We start from the raw sequence: 21541 nt of genomic DNA, 5'->3' as shown, positions 1-21541 counted from the left end.
CGACAGTCAGCATTCCAGTGTTGGAGAAACAACGGTGAGAATCCCTATTGTCGGTAACTTATACCCTTAGGTCCCATTATATGAGGGTGGACATAGTTGTGGTTTGAATTGTACTGTACACATTATCATTGGCAGCCGCCAGCACTGGTTTTGACTATCAATGACCATAAATAATGGTTTTGGTTCTGGACCACAAACCCAAGTCACCCCTGCAGGTATCTTGTGGCACACCAGGTCACCAAGGCACATAGTTTGGAAACCCCTGGTATAGGGGAATAACGCAAGAAAGGATCATTTTAAAACATTTAACACAGATGAAACAAAAAGACAGAGTAAACAAATATATTGTGCGAGAAAGGCAGGCGTATTGAAAACAGACAATGAAGTGAAGAAGAAAGTATGATAGGGACAATAGAGGTAAATGAGAGACAATAGATAAGAGGTAAGAGAGAATAGAAGGGCTGGGGGAGAGAATAGAAAACAGAATGGAGACAACTGTAAGCACTGAGAAAATTCGCCAGTAGCATTATATGATAGGAGATGCAAGTGACATGAAATGGAGAGTCAGGAAAGGTGACTAAGGAATAATAGATACTGCGGAATGAAAGAGAGCGGCTGAAAGGAGAGGGCACAAACAGCAAGCTAAAAAGAGAGGGTAAATGGGTGAGCGGAGGGAGAGAATTGTCAAGTAGAAAGCAGGGGGAGGAGAGACAATGAGCACAAACTGATTGCTAGAAAGGATATCTAGAAAAAGCAGGAGGGAAAGATGGGTTTATTAGCAGAGGGGGTGGGAGGCACAGAGGGGTAGCTAGCAGTAGATTACAATGTACGTTCCTTACTTATTATACATCCGTCCTCACTATTTGCCTAATACTTCCAATCGAGCCACAGGTGATCGGAGCAGGGATCCAGTGTCTGCGTTCCATTATTGCACGCAGATGATCACACGCTCACAGACACAGCTGTGGGAGGTAAGTTACTGGCACAGAAATTTATTTGGATTTAATTAGGTGTGTGTGTGGCGTATATACCAACTGTTGTACCCACTGATCTGTGTGTAAATACTGTGGTGTGAGAAACACACACACACATGTGTGTGTCTGTGCGTATATTATGCAGTTCTTCAGTAAGTGAATCGCACGCTGGGTTAATGCAGTGCCACTACGCTGGCTGGAGCTGCTGTATTGTATAGGTAGTGTTGTGTAGTGTTATACATGGCCCACCTGTCACAGCAGAGTGTATTTGTGTACATTGCATCAGGTTGGCAATGAAGGCAGAAAGGATGTGCATGTTGTTGGGAAGCTATTGTATAGCTGACATTTCTGTAGGCACACTCATACAGGTGTCATGTCTCTGCGTGGGAGGGAGTGGATTACTGTCTATCTGACCCTTATATTTCTGCTTTAGGTCTGGCACACTGGATGCACAATGAGAAGCTGAGGAGGAGAGAGGGGAAGCTAAATCTGTCCACACGTATAACAGTGGACGGCAGACAGGGAAGGAGTGCGAGAATGAGGGGGTCTCTCTGTATGTATGTATCCTTATAGCACCCCGAATAAAGGGGCTTTCAAATCGAAGCAAAGAAAAAAACAAATGCATGGAATGCTCACATGGGATAAACTGAATTATCAAGAGAAGAAGAGCTGACAATCTAAAATATGTGAAGGATACCGCAAAAACTAACAGCATATCCTAAAGCCTCTTAACTTTCCATTTTTTTCACAAATACCTTTATTGGCAGGATGACACCTTCCCTGCCTTGGATTCCTACACCTCTGCCTCCCGCCTCAGGTGTGGTGTCACTACGTGGTCCTGGGTGGGGAGTGTTATATGGGATGATCTGTGGTTGTGGGGTTCTGTGCAATGGACTGGTACTAGTGGTGCTACTCAGCTGCCGACACACCTTGGTGTCTGACCTGTATGTGGTGAACCTGGCCTTGGCTGACCTCCTTTCCTTACTTGGGATGCCTCTCCTTATCCATCAGTTGCTCCATGATAGAGGCTGGGTCTTTGGAGATATCCTGTGCCGTGCTGTGACCGCCCTGGACCTCAACAACCAGATCACTGGTGTAGGCATTATCACTGCTCTCTGTGTGGACAGGTAACAGTTCTGGAGTGTGCGGGTGATTGGCCAGATGTGAAGTCTTAGGCTCGTATTCAATGCGGCCAGCAAGGGGGTTAAACCGCGGGGATTGTAGAAAACAAGCGAACCTTGCTGTTTAACCCCCTCGCCGGCTGCTCCCCGTATTCAACGTTCCGGGGGAATGATTGCGACTAATGCAGGGAGCCCACACAGTGCACGTTTTACAATCAAGTGAAATAAGTAACGCCACCTGTGGATCTTTAAAAATGTATCAGTTAGTAATAGGCGCACCTCTCGGGTGACCTGAAAAAACGTAAACGGTGTCGGGTCCTGAGGACCGAATTTGAGAACCACCGATTTGGATCTTCCAGGAGGCAGTGCTTCTCAGTCCCCAAGACCACCAGTCCAGGTGTTGAGGATATTCCTGCTTGAGCACAAGTGACCTAATTAGTACTGCAGACCATAAATGCTTAAGCATGGGCGACCTTAAAACCAGGACTGTTAGGTGTAAATTTACTAAAATAGGCATTCTATTGAATATGGGATGTTGCCCATAGCAACCAAATAGAATCTACTTATTTATCTAGCACCTTGCAGACGATAATAGATACAATCTGATTGGTTTCTATGGGCAACATCCCATCTTCAATAGATCGCCCAGCTTAGTAAATGTACCCTTTATTGTGTCTTTAGGATCGAGTTTGGGAAGCAGTGTTCTAGTCTTATATTGCTCCAAAAGTCTGAAGGGTGGTAAATTTGTATATTGGAGATTCTAGACCCACGCCTTTACATCACTCGGCTGACCAGGTTAAAGGCAATCAGCCGAGCAGTGTGTCCCCAGCTTGACCCCATATGACCCTCGTAGACACACGGAGCTAGAAATATAGAAGTGATTAGCAGAGGTTCCCAAGCTTTCAATCACGGTGCTCCTGAGTATGAGAATTTTTGTTCACGGCACCCCTAGGCCAAAAGTGTCTCATTGATAAAATCAGTACAAAAATTAGTCAATGAAGTAAATTGTGTTTATATCTAATCCTTAAGGTCAGTTATGTGGTAATGGTCAGGAATCACTTCTGTTTGTCCGCAAATTGCTTAATACATTGGTCATAAATAATTTGAACTGGTCACGGGCTACCAAACCAGGGCACCGCAGAAAGTCCCCCAGGGTGCCAGGGGACACACAGTTTGGGAACCAGTGGATTAAGGTCTTCTATGGGACCGAGAGGTCACCATTAAAAATACCAAACAGGACATAAAAAGGTTCTTCCTGATCCGGTAACTGCAGGAACATTACAAACATGTTTAAGCCATTTATCATCTACGCGCCTGCATCCTCACTTATACAATCATTGGGTGGATCAGACGATATCGGGTGGTCGGTGTGTTACCCTGCTTAAAACAAGAGGGGAACTGACCCAGGGCGGGGGACATAAAATAGCATATATATATATATATATATATATATATATATATATATATATATATATATATATATATATATATATATATATATAAATCTATTCCAGATTCTTGGAAGGTACAGTTGGGTGCTATTTCCCAAAGATTGTACAGTCTCAGACTATGAAGAGACGTGAGCTGAAGGTATCTTTAGTCCTAGTACGTATGTTCTTGCATAGAATTAGCTCCAGAAATAGACCTCTTGTGAGAAATAGACCATCTGAGGGCTGTAGTTCTAACTGAGTCATGACGTACTTGAAATTGGGGACCTGGTGGTTTTACATATTACTTGGAAAAGAAGGAGGAGATGATGCCCTTTATGTGGAGAGAAGGCGACAACCTTCTTTAATATAAGGTATTTCGGAGAGACAGTGAGACTCTAAGTTGCTCTGAGAAACTGGATGAACAAAGGAGGGGGAGTATTTAATAACTGGGTGATTTACATAACTGCATCAAACAATGAGGGGAAAAAAAACAGCATCAATGACACTTTACTGGTGACGGTCATGAATTCTCACATCTGTGTCTTAAAGGGAAAGCACAGGCAATGTCAGTGATATGTTTATTTGTCTTTTCTATAACTGTACAGAAACAACCAGTGTAAAAGCCCATACACACTGGGCCCATACACACTGGGCGATTTTGAGCTGAAAGCAACTCAGTTTTCTCGCTTAAGCTGCTTTCAGCTGAAAAGCCGCCCAGTGCTTACGGGACAGCGGTGAGCAGTGAGCGCTGATGCACCCTCGCGCATCATCGCTGGCCACCCACGCTCAGATGAGCGATGGGGTGGATGGCTTTCCATAACTTCCTGCTATGTAAAGTCGTCCAACCCCTGGGAAAATCGATTGGACGTGCGAAAATCACTAAGTATGTATGCACTGAACGATTTTCAGCCCAGCGATTTCCCCCCCCCCCATCATCGGTCTGCATGCACGGTGGACAGTGTGTATGCACCTTAAGTATGGCTACCATATATTGTACTTGTTCATTATTCAAAACAGAGACGCATTTATGTTTGGGCTGCGCATATAACCAAGCAAATACAAAAGGTGGGAGATGAACAGGCTGTTCAAATGAAACAGAACAAACACTTGAAAAATAAACGCTTTTATATGATCAGTGGAACAGGACTTGAGTGGATTGCAAACGCCTAATGCCTGACAGTTTAGCGGCGGAAGTAATTATAACAGCTACTGAAGAAAGGCATAGCAGCTCGCATTTCATACCTGACGCGGGATAAGTAGTGTTAAAGATAAAATACTCATTGAGAGTTAGGTGTTAAGCGAGATGGTGCCATTTTGCACCATGCTAAATAAACGTTCCACTACAGGGTGGTGCTTGTGACAAATTTCAATTTATAGACATATTTAGAGTTGGGGGAAGAGGGGTGTTGTCCTGGATCAACCATAAATTGCAGTGTAAGCATAACGCTGCCCATTATGGGCCAGATTCATTGATCTCCCATGTTTTGATACCTGCGCAGGATGTGCATTGCTCATGGCTGTGACTGCAGCAATGATTCCAGTGCTTGCTAAGCACTGGCAGGGAATTGGCAGGTACAGCCAGCATTACAGAGAATGGGGGCATGATTTTGTGGGCATGCTGAGGCCAGGGGTTGCTCAGGTGACTGATGTTCACGTAGAAAGATATAATGCTGTGTTTCCAGATACAGCAGCAGATCACATGGGTTGTCTATTTACACAAGACACTTCCTGCCCCATTAGCATATTACTGCACAGCGGCTGCCTACAAGGACACAGTGCAAATCCGTCCATCTCTGAAGCAGGCCCTAAGTGCAGACAGTATTCTAACAGCACACAGTCTCCCCCCCCCCCCATGTATTAAGTTCATAGGACTAAATTATACACTGCAGTGCAACCAATTAAAGTACTGTAGGAGTAAGGTCTGCAAGCCCTTATTAGATGCATCGTGGGTACTGTGACATCATAATAGCAGTTACGGCCAGGGGTGGATTGGGGACTAAAAGTGTCCCAGGAAAATCTCTGGAAATGGCCTCACGTGGGCAACACAAAATCAACAATGGGCGGAGCCAGCATGACAGGAGGCGTGACGATGGGCAACAAATGCATTGCTCTCCTGCGATAGTGTAGAAGTAGAGTGTGCTGCACAGTCTATTTCTACTTGCGATTCCGGGTATGCGTATCGGTATAGCAAGCCCCTAAAACTGTGCAATTTTGGCTAACTTTCCTTAAGATTCTGCAAAAACGTAGGGTGTGGGGAAGGGGCATTGCCACATATAAGTACCAATTCACATTACATCACACACAGCACCATCGGCCCATTTACATGGGAACACCCATGAAACGCTTTGCGTTCCCATGGGCGCAGCCTGTCGCCGCCGCCCCACGCCCACACTGACAGGTGCGAATGGGACAGCGAGCAAGCAGTATGCTGTGCCTGCTCGCACCAAGCGTCTGCACATGCGCAGAAAAGTTTATGTACATGCGGAGTCGCTCAACATCGCTCCCCTGTGTGAACAAGCAGGGGAGCGTATCAACTAGAATAACCCCAATTGTCACAATGCTCATTACATATTATACTACGCACCTTAATGCCTATTACTTTTTATACAACACACCATAATACCTATTGCATATTATGCCACAAAACTGCCTCTTACCTACATGCTCGTTGCCAGGAGTTACATGCAGGATACAAAGAAAGGGAGAAAAAAGCAGCACTTGGGTTATCTAACCATGAATGTAAGGACAAGCGGGATTGTCTAAATGCACATAAACATTTTATTGTTGTAAAAATATTAATATCACTTAAAAGATAACATGAAAATTAAATCACTGCAATATTATATATAATAGTTAAATGGCACAGTGGCATGGGGGAATGGCACAGTGGGGCATAATAATGTTCTGATTTGGCATACAACTGAATGTCTTTATGCCGGAAATAGTGGATATCTCACCGCTGGAGGATTCGGTACTGGTAGTTGATATGAGAGTCCTTGGATTAAGTGGATATTACCACTATGGGCTTTCCATTCAGAAGGTCCTGGTGTCTTCTCCAATAATAGGCAGCAAGTGGCAACTGGAATTTAGCCGCTGGAGTCTTGGTGTCCCCTCCAGAATTAAGCAGCAAGAAGCCGGTGGAAGTCAGCCGCTGGAGTGATTAGATAACAGGACAACCTGTTTTTTCCTCAATTGGATGCGGTGTTTTGTCCACTGGAAAATCAGCCAAATGTTCCTAAATGGGTAGATACCTCCGTCTGTGCTGTAACCCCCTCACCGACACGTTTCACTGATAACCAGCAGCTTTTTTACATGCAGGATGTCAGAGGTTACATGAACAATGTCAGAGGTTACATGCTCCTTGCCAGGGGTTTTATGCTAGTTTCCACAGAGGATTACATGCTTGTTGCCCAGGGGGAGTTACTTGGTCATTGCCAAGGGGGAGTTACTTGCTCATTACCCAGGGGAAGTTACAAGCTCGTGGCCAAAGGGGGATTACATGCTTGCCTGGGGGTGTGCACGGCTTACCAGAACTCCTGGAATTTTCACTTCTGGACCACTTGCATCCGTCCCAAACCAGGCGGTGGCCATCTTTGGAGGGGTGCAGGGTCTAGGTCTTTATACATAGTTACATAGTAGATACGGCTGAATAAAGACTTGCGTCCATCTAGTTCAACCTACGTTTTAATAGCTTATCCCTTGTAAAAGACAGAATATGGTTCTTATTAGTACCCCTGGATATTTTTATCCAATAAATGCTTGTCCAACCTTATTTTGAACGTATTTATTGTATCTGCCAACACCACCTCTCCAGGAAGAGGAAGTTCCAAAGTTTGACTGCTCTGACCGTAAAGAAATTTTTTATTTTGAGGGAATGAAATTTTCTTTCCTCTAATCTAAATTCGTGCCCTCGTGTCCTAGATTCCTTTCTTGCAGTAAAAAGGGTGCTTGAGAGTTCCTTATATTTGCCCCTGATATATTTGTACATGTTGAGCATGTCCCCCCTTAAACGTCTCTTCTCTAGTGTAAATAGTCCTAGCTTGCTTAATCTCTCCTCATAGCTTAAATTCTCCATTCCCCTAATAAGCTTTGTTGCTCTTCTTTGGGTTTTTTTCCAATTCCATGATGTCCTTTTTATAGTGTGGGGCCCAGAACTGTACTCCATATTCAAGGTGTGGTCTAACCAATGCCTTGTACAGTGGCATAATTACTTTTGAGTCCCTAGTTTCCATGCCCCTTTTAATACATGCTAGAATTCTGTTGGCCTTTTTTGTTGCAATGTGACATTGAACACTGCACCCCAGCTTATTATCTATATGGACTCCTAGATCCTTTTCAAGTGCTGAAGTACCTAATGCCTCCCCGCTTAGGTTGTAACTTGCACACTGGTTACGTCTCCCGAGATGCATAACCTTGCATTTATCCACATTGAACCTCATCTTCCACTTTTAAGCCCACTCATCTAGTTTGTTAAGATCATTTTGAAGTATGTTGATTCAATAACTCTACTCAGTTTTGTGTCATCAGCAAAGATGGATACATCACTGAGAATCCCCATCCCGATATCGTTAATATAAATGTTAAACAAGATGGGCCCCAGTACCGAACCCTGTGGCACTCCACTTAGTACTGGTATCATAGTTGATACTGCACTGTTCACAACCACTCTTTGTTCTCTATTACACAGCCAGTTCCCTACCCATCTACAGATATTTGCACCTAGTCCCAGGTCCTCCATTTTATTTATCAACCTCTTGTGTGGTACTGTATCAAAAGCTTTTGCAAAATCAAGGAAGACCACATCTACTGCGTTTACATTATCAAGGTTTTTGCTGACATCCTCATAGAAGCCCAGTAAATTTGTCTGGCAGACAAAGAGACTCTGAGCCCCTAAGGCACGGCTCCCCTCTGCCCACCTGCTCCTGTGATTTTTATTATTTAAATTTACATGTAAAAAGCCGGGGATCCAATGGCCTCATGGGTGGGTGGCCTCCCGGGAAACTTCCCAGTAACATCAATGGCCAATCCGCCACTGGTTATGGCAAATGAGCATATGCCTATAGGTCATAATTAGAGACAGGATTATATGCAACATAAAAAGCTTGAAATATGCATGCAAATATGCATGAAAAATACTTAAAATATGCATGAAAAGCGTCAAAATATGCTAAATACAAAATACAAAATAAAGTGAAATTTTATAGTTTTTTATTTAAATCAGCATACAATTAGTAAGTAGTAAATGACCCCCAGCAGTATACCCCACATAATGCCCCCAGCAGTATACCCCACATAATGCCCCCAGCAGTATACCCCACATAATGCCCCCAGCAGTATACCCCACATAATGCCCCCAGCAGTATACCCCACATAATGCCCCCAGCAGTATAACACACCTAGTGCCCCCAGCAGTATACCCCACATAATGCCCCCAGCAGTATACCCCACATAATGCCCCCAGCAGTATAACACACATAATGCCCCCAGCAGTATAACACACATAATGCCCCCAGCAGTATAACACACATAATGCCCCCAGCAGTATAACACACATAATGCCCCCAGCAGTATAACACACATAATGCCCCCAGCAGTATAACACACATAATGCCCCTAGCAGTATAACACACATAATGCCCCCAGCAGTATAACACAGATAATGCCCCCAGCAGTATAACACAGATAATGCCCCCAGCAGTATAACACAGATAATGCCCCTAGCAGTATAACACACATAATGCCCCCAGCAGTATAACACACATAATGCCCCCAGCAGTATAACACAGATAATGCCCCCAGCAGTATAACACAGATAATGCCCCCAGCAGTATAACACAGATAATGCCCCCAGCAGAAGTGCACATAATGCCCCCAGCAGAAGTGCACATAATGCCCCCAGCAGAAGTGCACATAATGCCCCCAGCAAAACCGCACATACTGTAATGCCCCAGCAGAAACTGTGCTGTAAGTTACATTTACCGTTGCCATCCGTTGGTTGAGGTCAGTGTTCTGTCCAGAAGCACCACTGTTCGAAACCTCCAGCACCCGTGTGGCGCGCAGTGATTCCCCGCGTGTCAGCAGAGGTGGACAGCCTGTCAGCGTGGCGGGTGTGGGATGTAGCTGGAAGAGCCTACAGTACACACTGCAGCGTATCAGCTCTTCCACCCACATCCCACCCCCCGCCGCGCTGACAGGCCGCTCAATCCATTCCTCTGATGGGCGATTCTGTCAGCCTATCAGCGGCGTTTCCTCACATAAAGAAAAAAAAAGTCAGGAAGTGAGGGTGAACGCTCCGCGCCGACCGCGCTATGCCAAATATGCACCATCAGGACATTTAGGTCAGATATGCAATTTCTGCTGAAAATCGGGCAAATATGCAAATGCATATGCAAATGCACATAATCCGGTCTCTAGTCATAATTAATCATCCAGAGCTGTCATAAGATACTTTGGGGAGAAATTTACTAAGATGGGAGTTCTTCCGATCAGATGCAAACTTGGAAAGCACGGCTTCTAATAAATGTAGCATAAACACATATTTACAATTCTATTCCTTCTAAAATGCAAGCTGAGATTGTATAAAACCTATAGCAATAGTGAAGATTAGCATCCTTCATTACTCAGACACAGCATGGGCACTGATCATACTATATTGATTATCAGATAGTGCAGTCATCATTTTGTAATGTAATAGTTAATGACACTCTTTTTAACTGATAAACTGCAAACATTGTTAAATGACTGTCATCTATATCTCTGTCCGGTTGTGTGTCTCCAAAACACTGCCATCTGTTGGCAGCTAGTGAAACTACATCTCTTTCTCTCTCACATATGCACAAACACATAGGTAATCACAAGGTAGCAGACTAGCTTTCGAAGCATTTGCTTTGTGTGGGCTTACTAGTATTTCATATTTATCTACTGTCCTAGATTGTCTGGGGGACACCCAAGCTTTTGAAAATTCTCCTGGGATCCCAAGTCAGAGTAAACCAGGCAGTGAGTGAGTGGTGAGCCTACGTGCAAAAATATAATTTGGGCCCCCCTACTCCACCCCAATCCCATTCACAATATGCAACACGGCAGTGGGTGACAGGGAGAAGGTATGGTATAACGCTCTAACAATCTGGATTCTGACGTCGGAATACCAATTGTCAGGAGCCTGACGGGGGTAGGGGGGTAAGCGCATTGAAGCCCCTTGAAGGCTCGCTGCGCTCACCACCTATTCTATTCTATTCTCCCTCCTTGGGGGGCCTGCCCATGCAAGTCGTATTTCCAACTGTCCGATGTTGGAGAAATGACTGGCGGAATCCCGTCTGTCAGTGAGTCATCCGCCACCCGGAGTGTGACCGGGAAAAACAGTGGGTGACAGGAAGAGGGGGACAGGGGCAGCAGTGAGCCCCTTAGTCCACTACACCTCATGCACCAAAGGTAGTTCAGCCACTGAAACCAGCTTCATGTCTCTGCCCACTTCCTGGAGGTGAGCAGTCTGGCGGCACAATGATGAGATTTATGGTGAGTCACAATATTATACAGTAGGGAGAGCAGGGCCACAATAATACAATTTACAGCTGTTACCGTCTGGGCCTCCCGCTCAGGTATTGCCAGGTTGGCCCCTACAAAAAAATCTGCATGTTATAAATAACATTTTAATATTAAGTTGTTTGAACAACAGAGACTGTATGAAATGGTCCTGTACCTGGACAGGGCACTAACGACAATGTGTGCTTTTTCTTTTGTCTCTTGGCAGATATGTGGCTGTTGTGCACTCGGCCACCATGGGCCAACGTCGGAGCGTGCGCTGCACATGGATAGTGACGGGCTGCGTGTGGCTATGCTCGCTCCTCCTCAGTACTCCTGCACTTCTGTATTCTGGAGTACGATGGGGAGAAGGTGTGGCTCTGTGTGTACTGGATCTTCCTGGAGCACCCCCATCCCTCTATTGGTACACACTGATGCACAGTCTCCTGACATTCCTCCTGCCTCTGGCAATTATTGTAGTGCTGTACTCGCTCACCCTCCACCACCTTTCTCGGGTTATGAAGAGAGTCCAAAGGGCTCCATCTCAGCGTAGCCGCAGGGTCACCCGAATGGCTCTGGCTATTGTCGCTGCTTTTCTGTTCTGCTGGGCTCCTTTCCATGCAGTGCAGCTTGTTAATCTGTTCTCCACTGGTCCTCCATCAAGCTCTACGTTCTACCTCAATCAAGCTGCAATCTGCATGGGATACGCTCATAGCTGTGTCAGCCCCCTGCTGGTCATCTGCTGTACCGAGGGCTTCCGGGAGCGGCTACCGCATGCACGGTGAGATATATTTGGGCTTTCATACTATTTATAAAAGTCTCTTATAGGTAAGAGTTTATGTGGAGCTCTCAGATCAGGGGTGACCAACCACACAGAGACAAAAAATCCCCATGAGTTCCTCTGCATCCTACCTACCAAGCTTTAAAAAAAAAAAATACTGCAGGAAGGCACTGATAAATGTATTCCTAGAATTATTCCAAGTCAAAAGGAAGTCGATGTAGATTAACAGCAAAGTCAAATTTGAAATGGCTAAAAAAAAAGGGCATTCAAAGGATTTATAAAAGATGGGACACCCGACTAATTTTGCCGCATATAAAGAATGTAATAAGAAATGTAAAAATACAATCAAGATGGCTAAATTAGAGACTGGACATAAAAAAGCCGCAGATAGCAAATCTAATCCCCCCAAAATTCTACAGTTATATAAGAGGGAAACGGTTGAGGAAGGAAAGTGTTGGCCCACTTAAAAATAAGCAGGGGGTACTCTGGTAATAGAAGGAAAAGAGAAAGCGGAATTATTCAATGAATTTTTTTGCTTTGGTATTTACAAGAAGAATCTTCAGAGGATCTCCCACAGATTAAATGCTCAGCTCTTGGTTGCTCCCAAACTGTATGTTTGAGTGAGAAAATAGTCAAAAATAGATTGCAGGACCAAAATAGTAACAAATCTCCTGGTCCGGAAGAAATACACCCTAGGATACTAAAATAATTGAATTCTGTCATAGCAATACTATTACCGTATATACTCGAGTATAAGTCGACACCAATATAAGCCAAGGCACTTTTACACAATTTTACAACAACAAAAAATGGGAAAATGTATTGACCCAAGTGGGACCATCGCTCGAATATAAGGTGGGCTTTTTCAGCATAAAAATGTTCTGAAAAAGTAGGCTTATACTCAAGTATATATGGTATATCTGATGTTCAAGAAATCAATGAACTTGGGGATGGTACCAAGGGACTGGCGCATAGCTAATCTCTTATATATTTAGCCAGATCTGTCACTCAACCCCTGTGGAGAACGTTCCTGTGTAGAACAGTTTCACTTTCATGTGTCTAACGTTCCACCCCCTTGACATCACCTCACCCCGCCCAGCCAGGGCTACAGTACACGCCCACCATCCACCATTACTCCACAGCCACCATCCACCATTACTCCTGCACATCCCTACCCTCTGCCAGGACCCCCGCGACCCCCCTCCCGCGATTCGCGGGACCCCCCGCGACCCCCCCTCCCGCAATTTGCGGGACCCCCCCGCGACCCCCCCTCCCGCGATTCGCGGGACCCCCCCTCCCGCGAATCGCGGGACCCCCGCGACCCCCCCTCCCGCGAATCGCGGGACCCCCGCGACCCCCCCTCCCGCGATTCGCGGGACTCCCGCGACCCCCCCTCCCGCGATTCGCGGGACTCCCGCGACCCCCCCTCCCGTGATTCGCGGGACCCCTGCGACGCCCCCTCCCGCGATTCGCGGAACCCCCGTGACCCCCCTCCCGCCATTCGCAGGACCCCGCACCCCCCCTCCCACGATTCGCGGGACCCCCGCTTTCCACCCTCCCGCGAGTCGCGGACCCCCCCTCCCGTGATTCGCGGGACCCCCGCGAACCCCCCCTCCCGCGATTCGCGGGACCCCCGCGACCCCCCTCCCGCGATTCGCGGGACCCCCGCGACCACCCCGGTATCCGGACTATTGTTAGACAGCACTTACATCGACAGCCATTACATCGACACCATTAGTTCGACACCTCAATTGGTCGACATGGTTTTAGGTCGACATACCATTAGGTTGACATGTCATTATGTCGACAGCTCATTAGGTCGACAGCTCATTAGGTCGACAGCTCATTAGGTCGACATGTTTTTAGGTCGACACTGCCATTAGGTCAACAGTGTCTATGTCGACAGTCAAAAGGTCGACATGGGTTTTTTCACTGTTTATTGAGCCGACATGTGCCGACAGGCGGTATTTCATGCCCCACTATCCACTAGGGCGTGGTGGGAGAATAAAATAGTGTGCCGAGCGCAGCGAGGCACCGTGCCCGAAGCATAGCGAGCGGCTGCGGTACACTTCAAACTGTGTCCATGTCGACTGTGTCGACATTTCGGCCAAAAAACAGTGAAAAACCCCATGTCGACCTTTTGACTGTCGACATAGACTCTGTCGACCTAATGGCAGTGTCGACCTAAAAACATGTCGACCTAATGAGCTGTCGACCTAATGAGCTGTCGACATAATGACATGTCGACCTAATGGTATGTCGACCTAAAACCATGTTGACCTATTGAGCTGTCGAACTAATGGTGTCGATGTAATGGCTGTCGATGTAAGTGCTGTCTAATATCCGTCCCAGACCCGACCACCCCCTCCCGCGATTCGCTGGACCTCCGCGACCACCCCCTCCCGCGAAACGCAGGACCCCCGCGACCCTCCCGCAAATCGCGGGACCCCAGCGACCCCTTCCTCCCGCGAGCCCCCTCCCGCGATTCGCAGGACCCCTGCATCCTCCCCTCCCACGATTCGCGGGACCCCTGCGACCCCCCCTCCCGGCATTAAAAGGGCCTACCGCGACCCTCCCTCCCGCGATTCATGGCACCACCCCCCCCTACTGTGATTTGCGACCCCCCTCCCGCAATTCGCGCCGCCCCCTCCCGCGATTCACGGAACCCCCCGTAGTGCCCCCCTCCCGCGATTTGCGGGCCCCCTCGGCACTTCTCACGATTTGCGACCGCCCCCTAATTCACACATTCGGGGACCCCACCTCCCGCGATTCATGCCCCCCTCACGCAATTCACGGCACCCCCCCATACCCCCCTTCCTGCGATTCGCAACCCCCCACGACCCCCCCTCCCGCGATTCACGGAACCCCCCGTAGCGCCCCCCTCCCGCGATTTGCGGGCCCCCTCGGCACTTCTCACGATTTGCGACCGCCCCCTAATTCACACATTCGGGGACCCCACCTCCCGCGATTCATGCCCCCCTCCCGCAATTCACGGCACCCCCCCATACCCCCCTTCCTGCGATTCGCAACCCCCCACGACCCCCCCTCCCGCGATTCACGAAACCCCCCGTAGCGCCCCCCTCCCGCGATTTGCGGGCCCTCTCGGCACCTCTCGCGATTTGCGACCGCCCCGTAATTCACACATTCGGGGACCCCCCCTCCCGCGATTCATGCCCCCCTCACGCAATTCACGGCACCCCCCCATACCCCCCTTCCTGCGATTCGGAACCCCCCACGACCCCCCCTCCCGCGATTCATGCCCCCTCCCGCGATTCACGGACCCCCGCACCACTCCCCTGCGCCCACCCTCCCTTGATTCACGCCCCCCTCATGCAATTCACGGCAACCCCCCCTCCTGCGATTCGCAGCCTCCCCACGACCCCCGCCTCCTGCGATTCATGACCCCTCCCGTGATTCATGGACCCCCGCACCACTCCCCCTTGACTCACGGCACCCCACGCGCCCCTCCCGCAATTCACGGACCTCCGCAACCCCCCCTCCCGCAATTCACTAACCCCGACAACCCCTCTCCCGCAATTTGCGGACCCCCCTTCCCACGATTCAAGCCCCCCCGCGCCCCCGCCCACGATTTGCGGACCCCCGCCCCCTCCCACTAACCGCGGATCCCCACACACCACCCCCCCTCCCGCAATTTGCAGACCCCCCAGACCCCCTTCCGGCAATTCCACCCCCCAGCGGACCACCGCGGCCCCCGACCCGCATTTCACGTACCCCCGTGACAATGGGGGATCCTGTACCACCACAAGCAGGTACCGCCCCTAGGTGGGAAATACGGCCCTGGCTGCCGCACTGCAGGTTTCCCCACTGCCCTCTGCACCAGCGCCACAACTTTTATCAATGTCTTGCCCACATACCACTATTATACAGCCTCCTGCTCTCATGCACGCTCACTCCCTCCCAGTGGGAGGAGACGCTCACCCACTGCCGGGAGCTGCATACTGTCCCCCACCCTCCTCCAGTTCTAGGGATGCCCATCGACCATCAATGATTTTCAAATAATCAATGGTTTATGGCCGATGTTGAATACTTTTGCCATCAATGTGGGAGGACACTGCCCTGCCTCCTGTTCTCCTGCCCCGTAACTTCCGCCAGTGGAGACCCGCTCACCCTGTGTTGCCCACATTCCCCTATCATGCTTTACCGCCCAGCCTCCTGCTCTCATGCACCCTAACTCCCACCCAGTCGGAGGAGACACTGACTCCTGTATTTCTGTGCTGCCATGCTGGACCCTCACCCACTGGCAGAAGCTGCACAGTGTCCACCACCCTCTTTAGTCCCCCGTATGCCCACACACCCCTATCACTACCCAGCTTCCTGCTCTCCTGAACCATAACTTCCACCACTGGGTAATCGCTGACGCTGTGTTGCCCACATACCCCTATCATGCCTCATATCCCAGCCTCCTGCTCTCATGCACCCTAACTCCCACCCAGTAGGAGGAGACACTGACTCAGGGCCACCGTCCGGTACTCCTGTGCTGCCACGCTGGACCCTCACCCACTGCCAGAAGCTGCAATACAGGGCATCTTTCATACAATTCTAACCATATTTCTCACAATACAAATGTTCACAAATTAAGGGGCGTAGCCCCTTACGCCGGTGTGAAGAGCGCCCGTAGGGCGCGATGAATCACCTAGTACCAATATAAAAGAAAGGGGTACTTATGTAGTATCTGGGCTGCCGATTTCTAAATCGGGTCGGATCGGGAGATCGCATCGCATCGCATGCGACCATGCGATTCGATGCGATGCGATGACCCGATTTTTCCATAGGAATCAATGTTAAAATGGACTGAGTCCATTTTAACATGGAATTCAATGGGAAAAATGGGTCCTTTTCATACCCCTACTATCCAAGTGGGCATGGAGTTGGATATAAACCTGTGGCGAGCGTAGCGAGCCACCGAGCCCGAAGCGTGGCGAGCGAAGCGAGCCCCGCGAGGGGACGAATACCGTCCCCTCGCGGGGCTCGCTTCGCTCGCCACGCTTCGGGCTCGGTGGCTCGCTACGCTCGCCACAGGTTTATATCCAACTCCATGCCCACTTGGATAGTAGGGGTATGAAAAGGACCCATTTTTCCATAGGAATCATTTTAACATTGATTCCTATGGAAAAATCGGGTCATCGCATCCGATATCGGATGCGATGCGATGCGATATCGCATCGCATCGCATCTGATTGTATGCCTTAACTTAAGGCATACAATCAAAAAATCGGCAGCCCAGATACTACATAAGTACCAAGAAAGGTAGCAAAACTAACCCTGAAAATTATAGACCGGAAAATATTAGAAGGAATAATAAGAGATAGTATCCAAAATTTCTTAGAACAGGAGGTGATAAGTAAGGCTCAGCATGGGTTCGTCAAAAATAGATCATGTCAGACTAATTTAATTAGCTTCTATGAAGAAGTCAGTAGGGGGGTGGACTTCAGGAAATCTGTTGATGTAATTCTTCTTGATTTCGCTAAAGCCTTTGACACGGTGCCTCATAAAAGGTTATTAATAAAACTAGCTAAGTTAGGGGTAGGAGTTAAAATTTGCAACTGGTAGCACAATCAGGGAAAAAGAGTAGTGGTAAAAGGCATACATTACAGCTGGGGAAAGGTCCAAAGTGGAGTCCCACAAGGTTCAATATTGGGACTCACCTTGTTTAATATATTTTTTAATGATATACTGTAGGTAGTGACATAGGGGGTTATTTTGGTTCACTCTTTCTGACAAAATCCATCTTAGATGTGCACTTTGAGCGATTGCTAGATCACTAAAGAATGTGTCAGCTCTGTCTGCTGAGCGTTCTGTCAGGGCCAGATTTCTCTACTGTGAACACTGGCCCCGACTGATTAATTATCCAGCATGCTGGATATTAATCGCCGGGGGATAGTGACACATGGGGCCGCGCATCTCTATCGCTATGGCCACTACACACTAAATAGCTACGTGTGTAGGCCCCATAAGGTCATAGCTTGGAGCCTACTACACTGAAGGTCAACATAGGTTAGGTCGACAGGGTCATTAGGTCAACACAAGCATTGGGTTGTACTTGGACCGGTGCTTTTTAATATCTTGGTACTTGTGGAGTATCACGGCTCCCACGACCTGCATCGTATGCAGATCGTATGCTAAAAATCGCATCGCATGTGGCATACGATGGCATACGATGTTTTACCGATTTTTTACTATTTTAGCTCAAAAATCGTATGCCATCGCATAACATCGTATGCCATATGTAGTGGCATACGATGGCATACGATGCGATGCGATGTTTTACCGATTTTTGACTATTTTAGCTCAAAAATCGTATGCCATCGCATAACATCGTATGCCATATGTAGTGGCATACGATGTCATACGATGCGATGTTTTACCGATTTTTGACTATTTTAGCTCAAAAATCGTATGCCATCGCATAACATCGTATGCCATATGTAGTGGCATACGATGTCATACGATGCGATACGATGTTTTACCGATTTTTGAGCAAAAATGGTCAAAAAACGGTAAAACATCGGATAACATCGTATGCCATATGTAGTGGCATACGATGTCATACGATGCGATACGATGTTTTACCGATTTTTGAGCAAAAATGGTCAAAAATCGGTAAACATCGGATAACATCGTATGCCATATGTAGTGGCATACGATGTCATATGATGCGATACGATGTTTTACCGATTTTTGAGCAAAAATGGTGAAAAATCGGTAAAACATCGCATGGCATCGTATGCCATCGATGCGATACGATGTTTTACCGATTTTTGAGCCATTTTAGCTCAAAAATCGTATGCGATCGCATCGGATGCCATACGATGGCATCCGATGCGATGGCACCCGATTTTGCACTGAAATGCATCAGAATGCATTGAAATGTGTATTAAAGTAGTGAAATGCCCCCAAATGCCATTTTTCATAGTGCACCACCCCCACTATCAACGTCAACCCGAAGCGTGGCAAGCGCAGCGAGCCCGCGAGGGGCGGCGGTACGCGTCCTACGACCTTTTCATACCCCCACTATCCACGTCGGCGTGGAGTTGAGAATAGAATAGTGTGGCGAGCGCAGCGAGCCCGAAGCGTGGCGAGGGGACGCGGATACCTTCACAGCTATACGCGTCTCCTCGCGGGCTTTACAGGTATCCGCGTCCCCTTGCGGGGCTCGCTGCGCTCGCCACGCTTCGGGCTCGGTGGCTCGCTGCGCTCGCCACACTATTCTATTCTCAACTCCACGCCGACGTGGATAGTGGGGGTATGAAAAGGTCGTAGGACGCGTACCGCCGCCCCTCGCGGGCTCGCTGCGCTCGCCACGCTTCGGGTTGACGTTGATAGTGGGGGTGGTGCACTATGAAAAATGGCATTTGGGGGCATTTCACTACTTTAATACACATTTCAATGCATTCTGATGCATTTCAGTGCAAAATCGGGTGCCATCGCATCGCATCGGATGCCATCGTATGGCATCCGATGCGATCGCATACGATTTTTGAGCTAAAATGGCTCAAAAATCGGTGAAACATCGTATCGCATCGATGGCATACAATGCCATGCGATGTTTTACCGATTTTTCACCATTTTTGCTCAAAAAATCGGTAAAACATCGTATCGCATCGTATGACATCGTATGCCACTACATATGGCATACGATGTTATCCGATGTTTTACCGATTTTTGACCATTTTTGCTCAAAAATCGGTAAAACATCGTATCGCATCGTATGACATCGTATGCCACTACATATGGCATACGATGCCATGCGATGTCATACGATTTTTGAGCAAAAATGCTCAAAAATCGGTAAAACATCGTATCGCATCGTATGACATCGTATGCCACTACATATGGCATACGATGCCATGCGATGGCATACGATTTTTGAACAAAAATGCTCAAAAATCGGTAAAACATCGCATCGCATCGTATGCCATCGTATGCCACTACATATGGTATACGATGCCATACGATGGGAGCCGTGATACTCCACAAGTACCAATATCTTTATTGGTGATATTACAAATGGAATTGAGGGTAAAATGTGCCTTTTTGCAAATGACACAAAGGTATGCAACAGGGTAGACACACCAGGAGGGGTAAAACAAATGATTGAGGATCTAGGCAGATTAGAGGAATGGTCAAGAGAATGGCAACTACAGTTTAATGCCAAAAAATGCAAAATCATGCACTTGGGTCTCAGAAATCCAAAGACTAAATATAGTATAAATGGCACCATAATGGAAACTACTGAGGAAGAGAGGGATCTAGGTGTCACTATTTCAGGGGACTTAAAAGCGGGTAGGCAATGTAACAAAGCAATGAAGAAGGCAAGTCAGATGCTTGGTTGCATAGGGAGAGGTATCAGCAGTAGAAAGAAAGAAGTAATAATGCCACTGTATAGGTCATTGGTATGACCTCACCTAGAGTATTGTGTTCAGTTCAGGAGGCCATATCTCCAGAAGGATATAAATACATTAGAGACTGTACAAAGAAGAGCAACTAAAATGGTGCATGGCCTACATCACAAAACGTACCAGAAAAGACTAAAAGATCTTAATATGTATACTTTAGAGCAGAGAAGGGAAAGGGGGGACATGATAGAAACTTTCAAATATATCAAGGGCTTTAACAAGATACAGGTGGGAGACATTCTTCACAGGAAGAGGAGCAACAGAACACGAGGACATGCACTGAAACTAGAGGGAGGAAGATTCAGGGGAAATGTGAGGAAGAATTACTTCACAGAAAGAGTAGCAAATAAGTGGAATAGCCTCCCATCAGAGGTGGTAGATGCAAATACAGTAGTACAATTTAAACATGCTTGGGATAAGCATATTGATATCCTTACAAAAAAATAAGGATCACATATGGTTTGAGGTAACATGTTTAAAAAAAGGGGCAGACTAGATGGGCCAAGTGGTTCTTATCTGCCGTCAAATTCTATGTTTCTATGTTGCCATGGGGAAGGTCGACAGTTAAAAGGTCAACATGGGGTTTTTCACTTTTTTTTCGAGCCGTCATGTGCCGACAGGCAGTATTTCATGCCCTCTCATCCACTAAGGCGTGGTGGGAGAATAAAATAGTGTGCCCGAAGCGAGGGGACGCGGTGCTTCATTTCAGTGTCCATGTCGACTGTGCCGACATTCGGGACAAAAAAATTAACTTTCCCATTTATATTTGCAGTTGTTGCCGTTTTTTCTTCCGTCGCTGGGCTGGATTTTGGCCAATTTCGGCCTTGCCCCACCATGGCCCAAGCTCTGCTATTAACAGCCCCCCTATTGATGGGATTTGTGCCCCTCAGCACCGCAGAAGGACTATCCATCTGGAGACCCCACCGTGTTCTATCACTGAAAGCACCAGGATCTGCCTTGGAGTGAGAGATGAAAGCAGCGTTTTGTGACATCCATAGTAATACGTGTTGCTGAAGTTGTTGTAAGCCATATCAACCAATCAGATTCTGTCACTTTTTCTGTTCCAGTGTAGAAAATTCTAACAAAATGATCTGATTCGTTGCTATAGATTAAAGAACTTTGCCTGTGCACATGTTTCAGAAATATTACCTGAAGCGTTTACATTTATAGTATATTTGTATATACATTGTTACATCTACAGATACAGTTTATTTCAGCCCAATTACATCATCTAATTTGGAAGTTTGTTGCAAATAGAAAATTCTATTGTGCAGACAGAATTGTTCATTTTCTTTGCTTG

At 47.4% G+C, this 21541-nt stretch overlaps 1 protein-coding gene and 1 long non-coding RNA gene across 2 annotated transcripts in view; one reads left to right on the top strand and one right to left on the bottom strand.

The window, feature by feature from the left end:
• Window positions 1-21541, bottom strand: part of LOC146072612 (uncharacterized) — a 60629-nt gene that overhangs the window by 28470 nt on the left and 10618 nt on the right. The window lies entirely within an intron of this gene.
• On the top strand, window positions 466-21369 carry LOC146075443 (melanin-concentrating hormone receptor 1-like). The gene is made up of 4 exons (XM_083184701.1): window positions 466-971; window positions 1408-2101; window positions 11273-11824; window positions 21014-21369. Exons 2-4 carry the CDS (start codon window positions 1743-1745, stop codon window positions 21228-21230), a joined length of 1128 nt encoding a protein of 375 aa, XP_083040827.1. The 5' UTR covers window positions 466-971; window positions 1408-1742; the 3' UTR covers window positions 21231-21369.

The sequence above is a fragment of the Crinia signifera genome, chromosome 4 (assembly GCF_055691185.1).
Source record: "Crinia signifera chromosome 4, ASM5569118v1, whole genome shotgun sequence".
Taxonomy (NCBI): Eukaryota; Metazoa; Chordata; class Amphibia; order Anura; family Myobatrachidae; genus Crinia; species Crinia signifera.
Note: the sequence above shows the minus strand (reverse complement) of the source record. Positions and strands in the feature narration are given on the sequence as shown.

Bases quoted from the DNA above. Each gene is read 5' to 3' on its own strand.
- LOC146075443 (XM_083184701.1), top strand. From the start codon at position 1,743: ATGACACCTTCCCTGCCTTGGATTCCTACACCTCTGCCTCCCGCCTCA. The intron at 2,102-11,272 runs GTAACAGTTCTG...GTCTCTTGGCAG, and splicing joins ACTGCTCTCTGTGTGGACAG to ATATGTGGCTGTTGTGCACT. The intron at 11,825-21,013 runs GTGAGATATATT...TTATATTTGCAG, and splicing joins GAGCGGCTACCGCATGCACG to TTGTTGCCGTTTTTTCTTCC.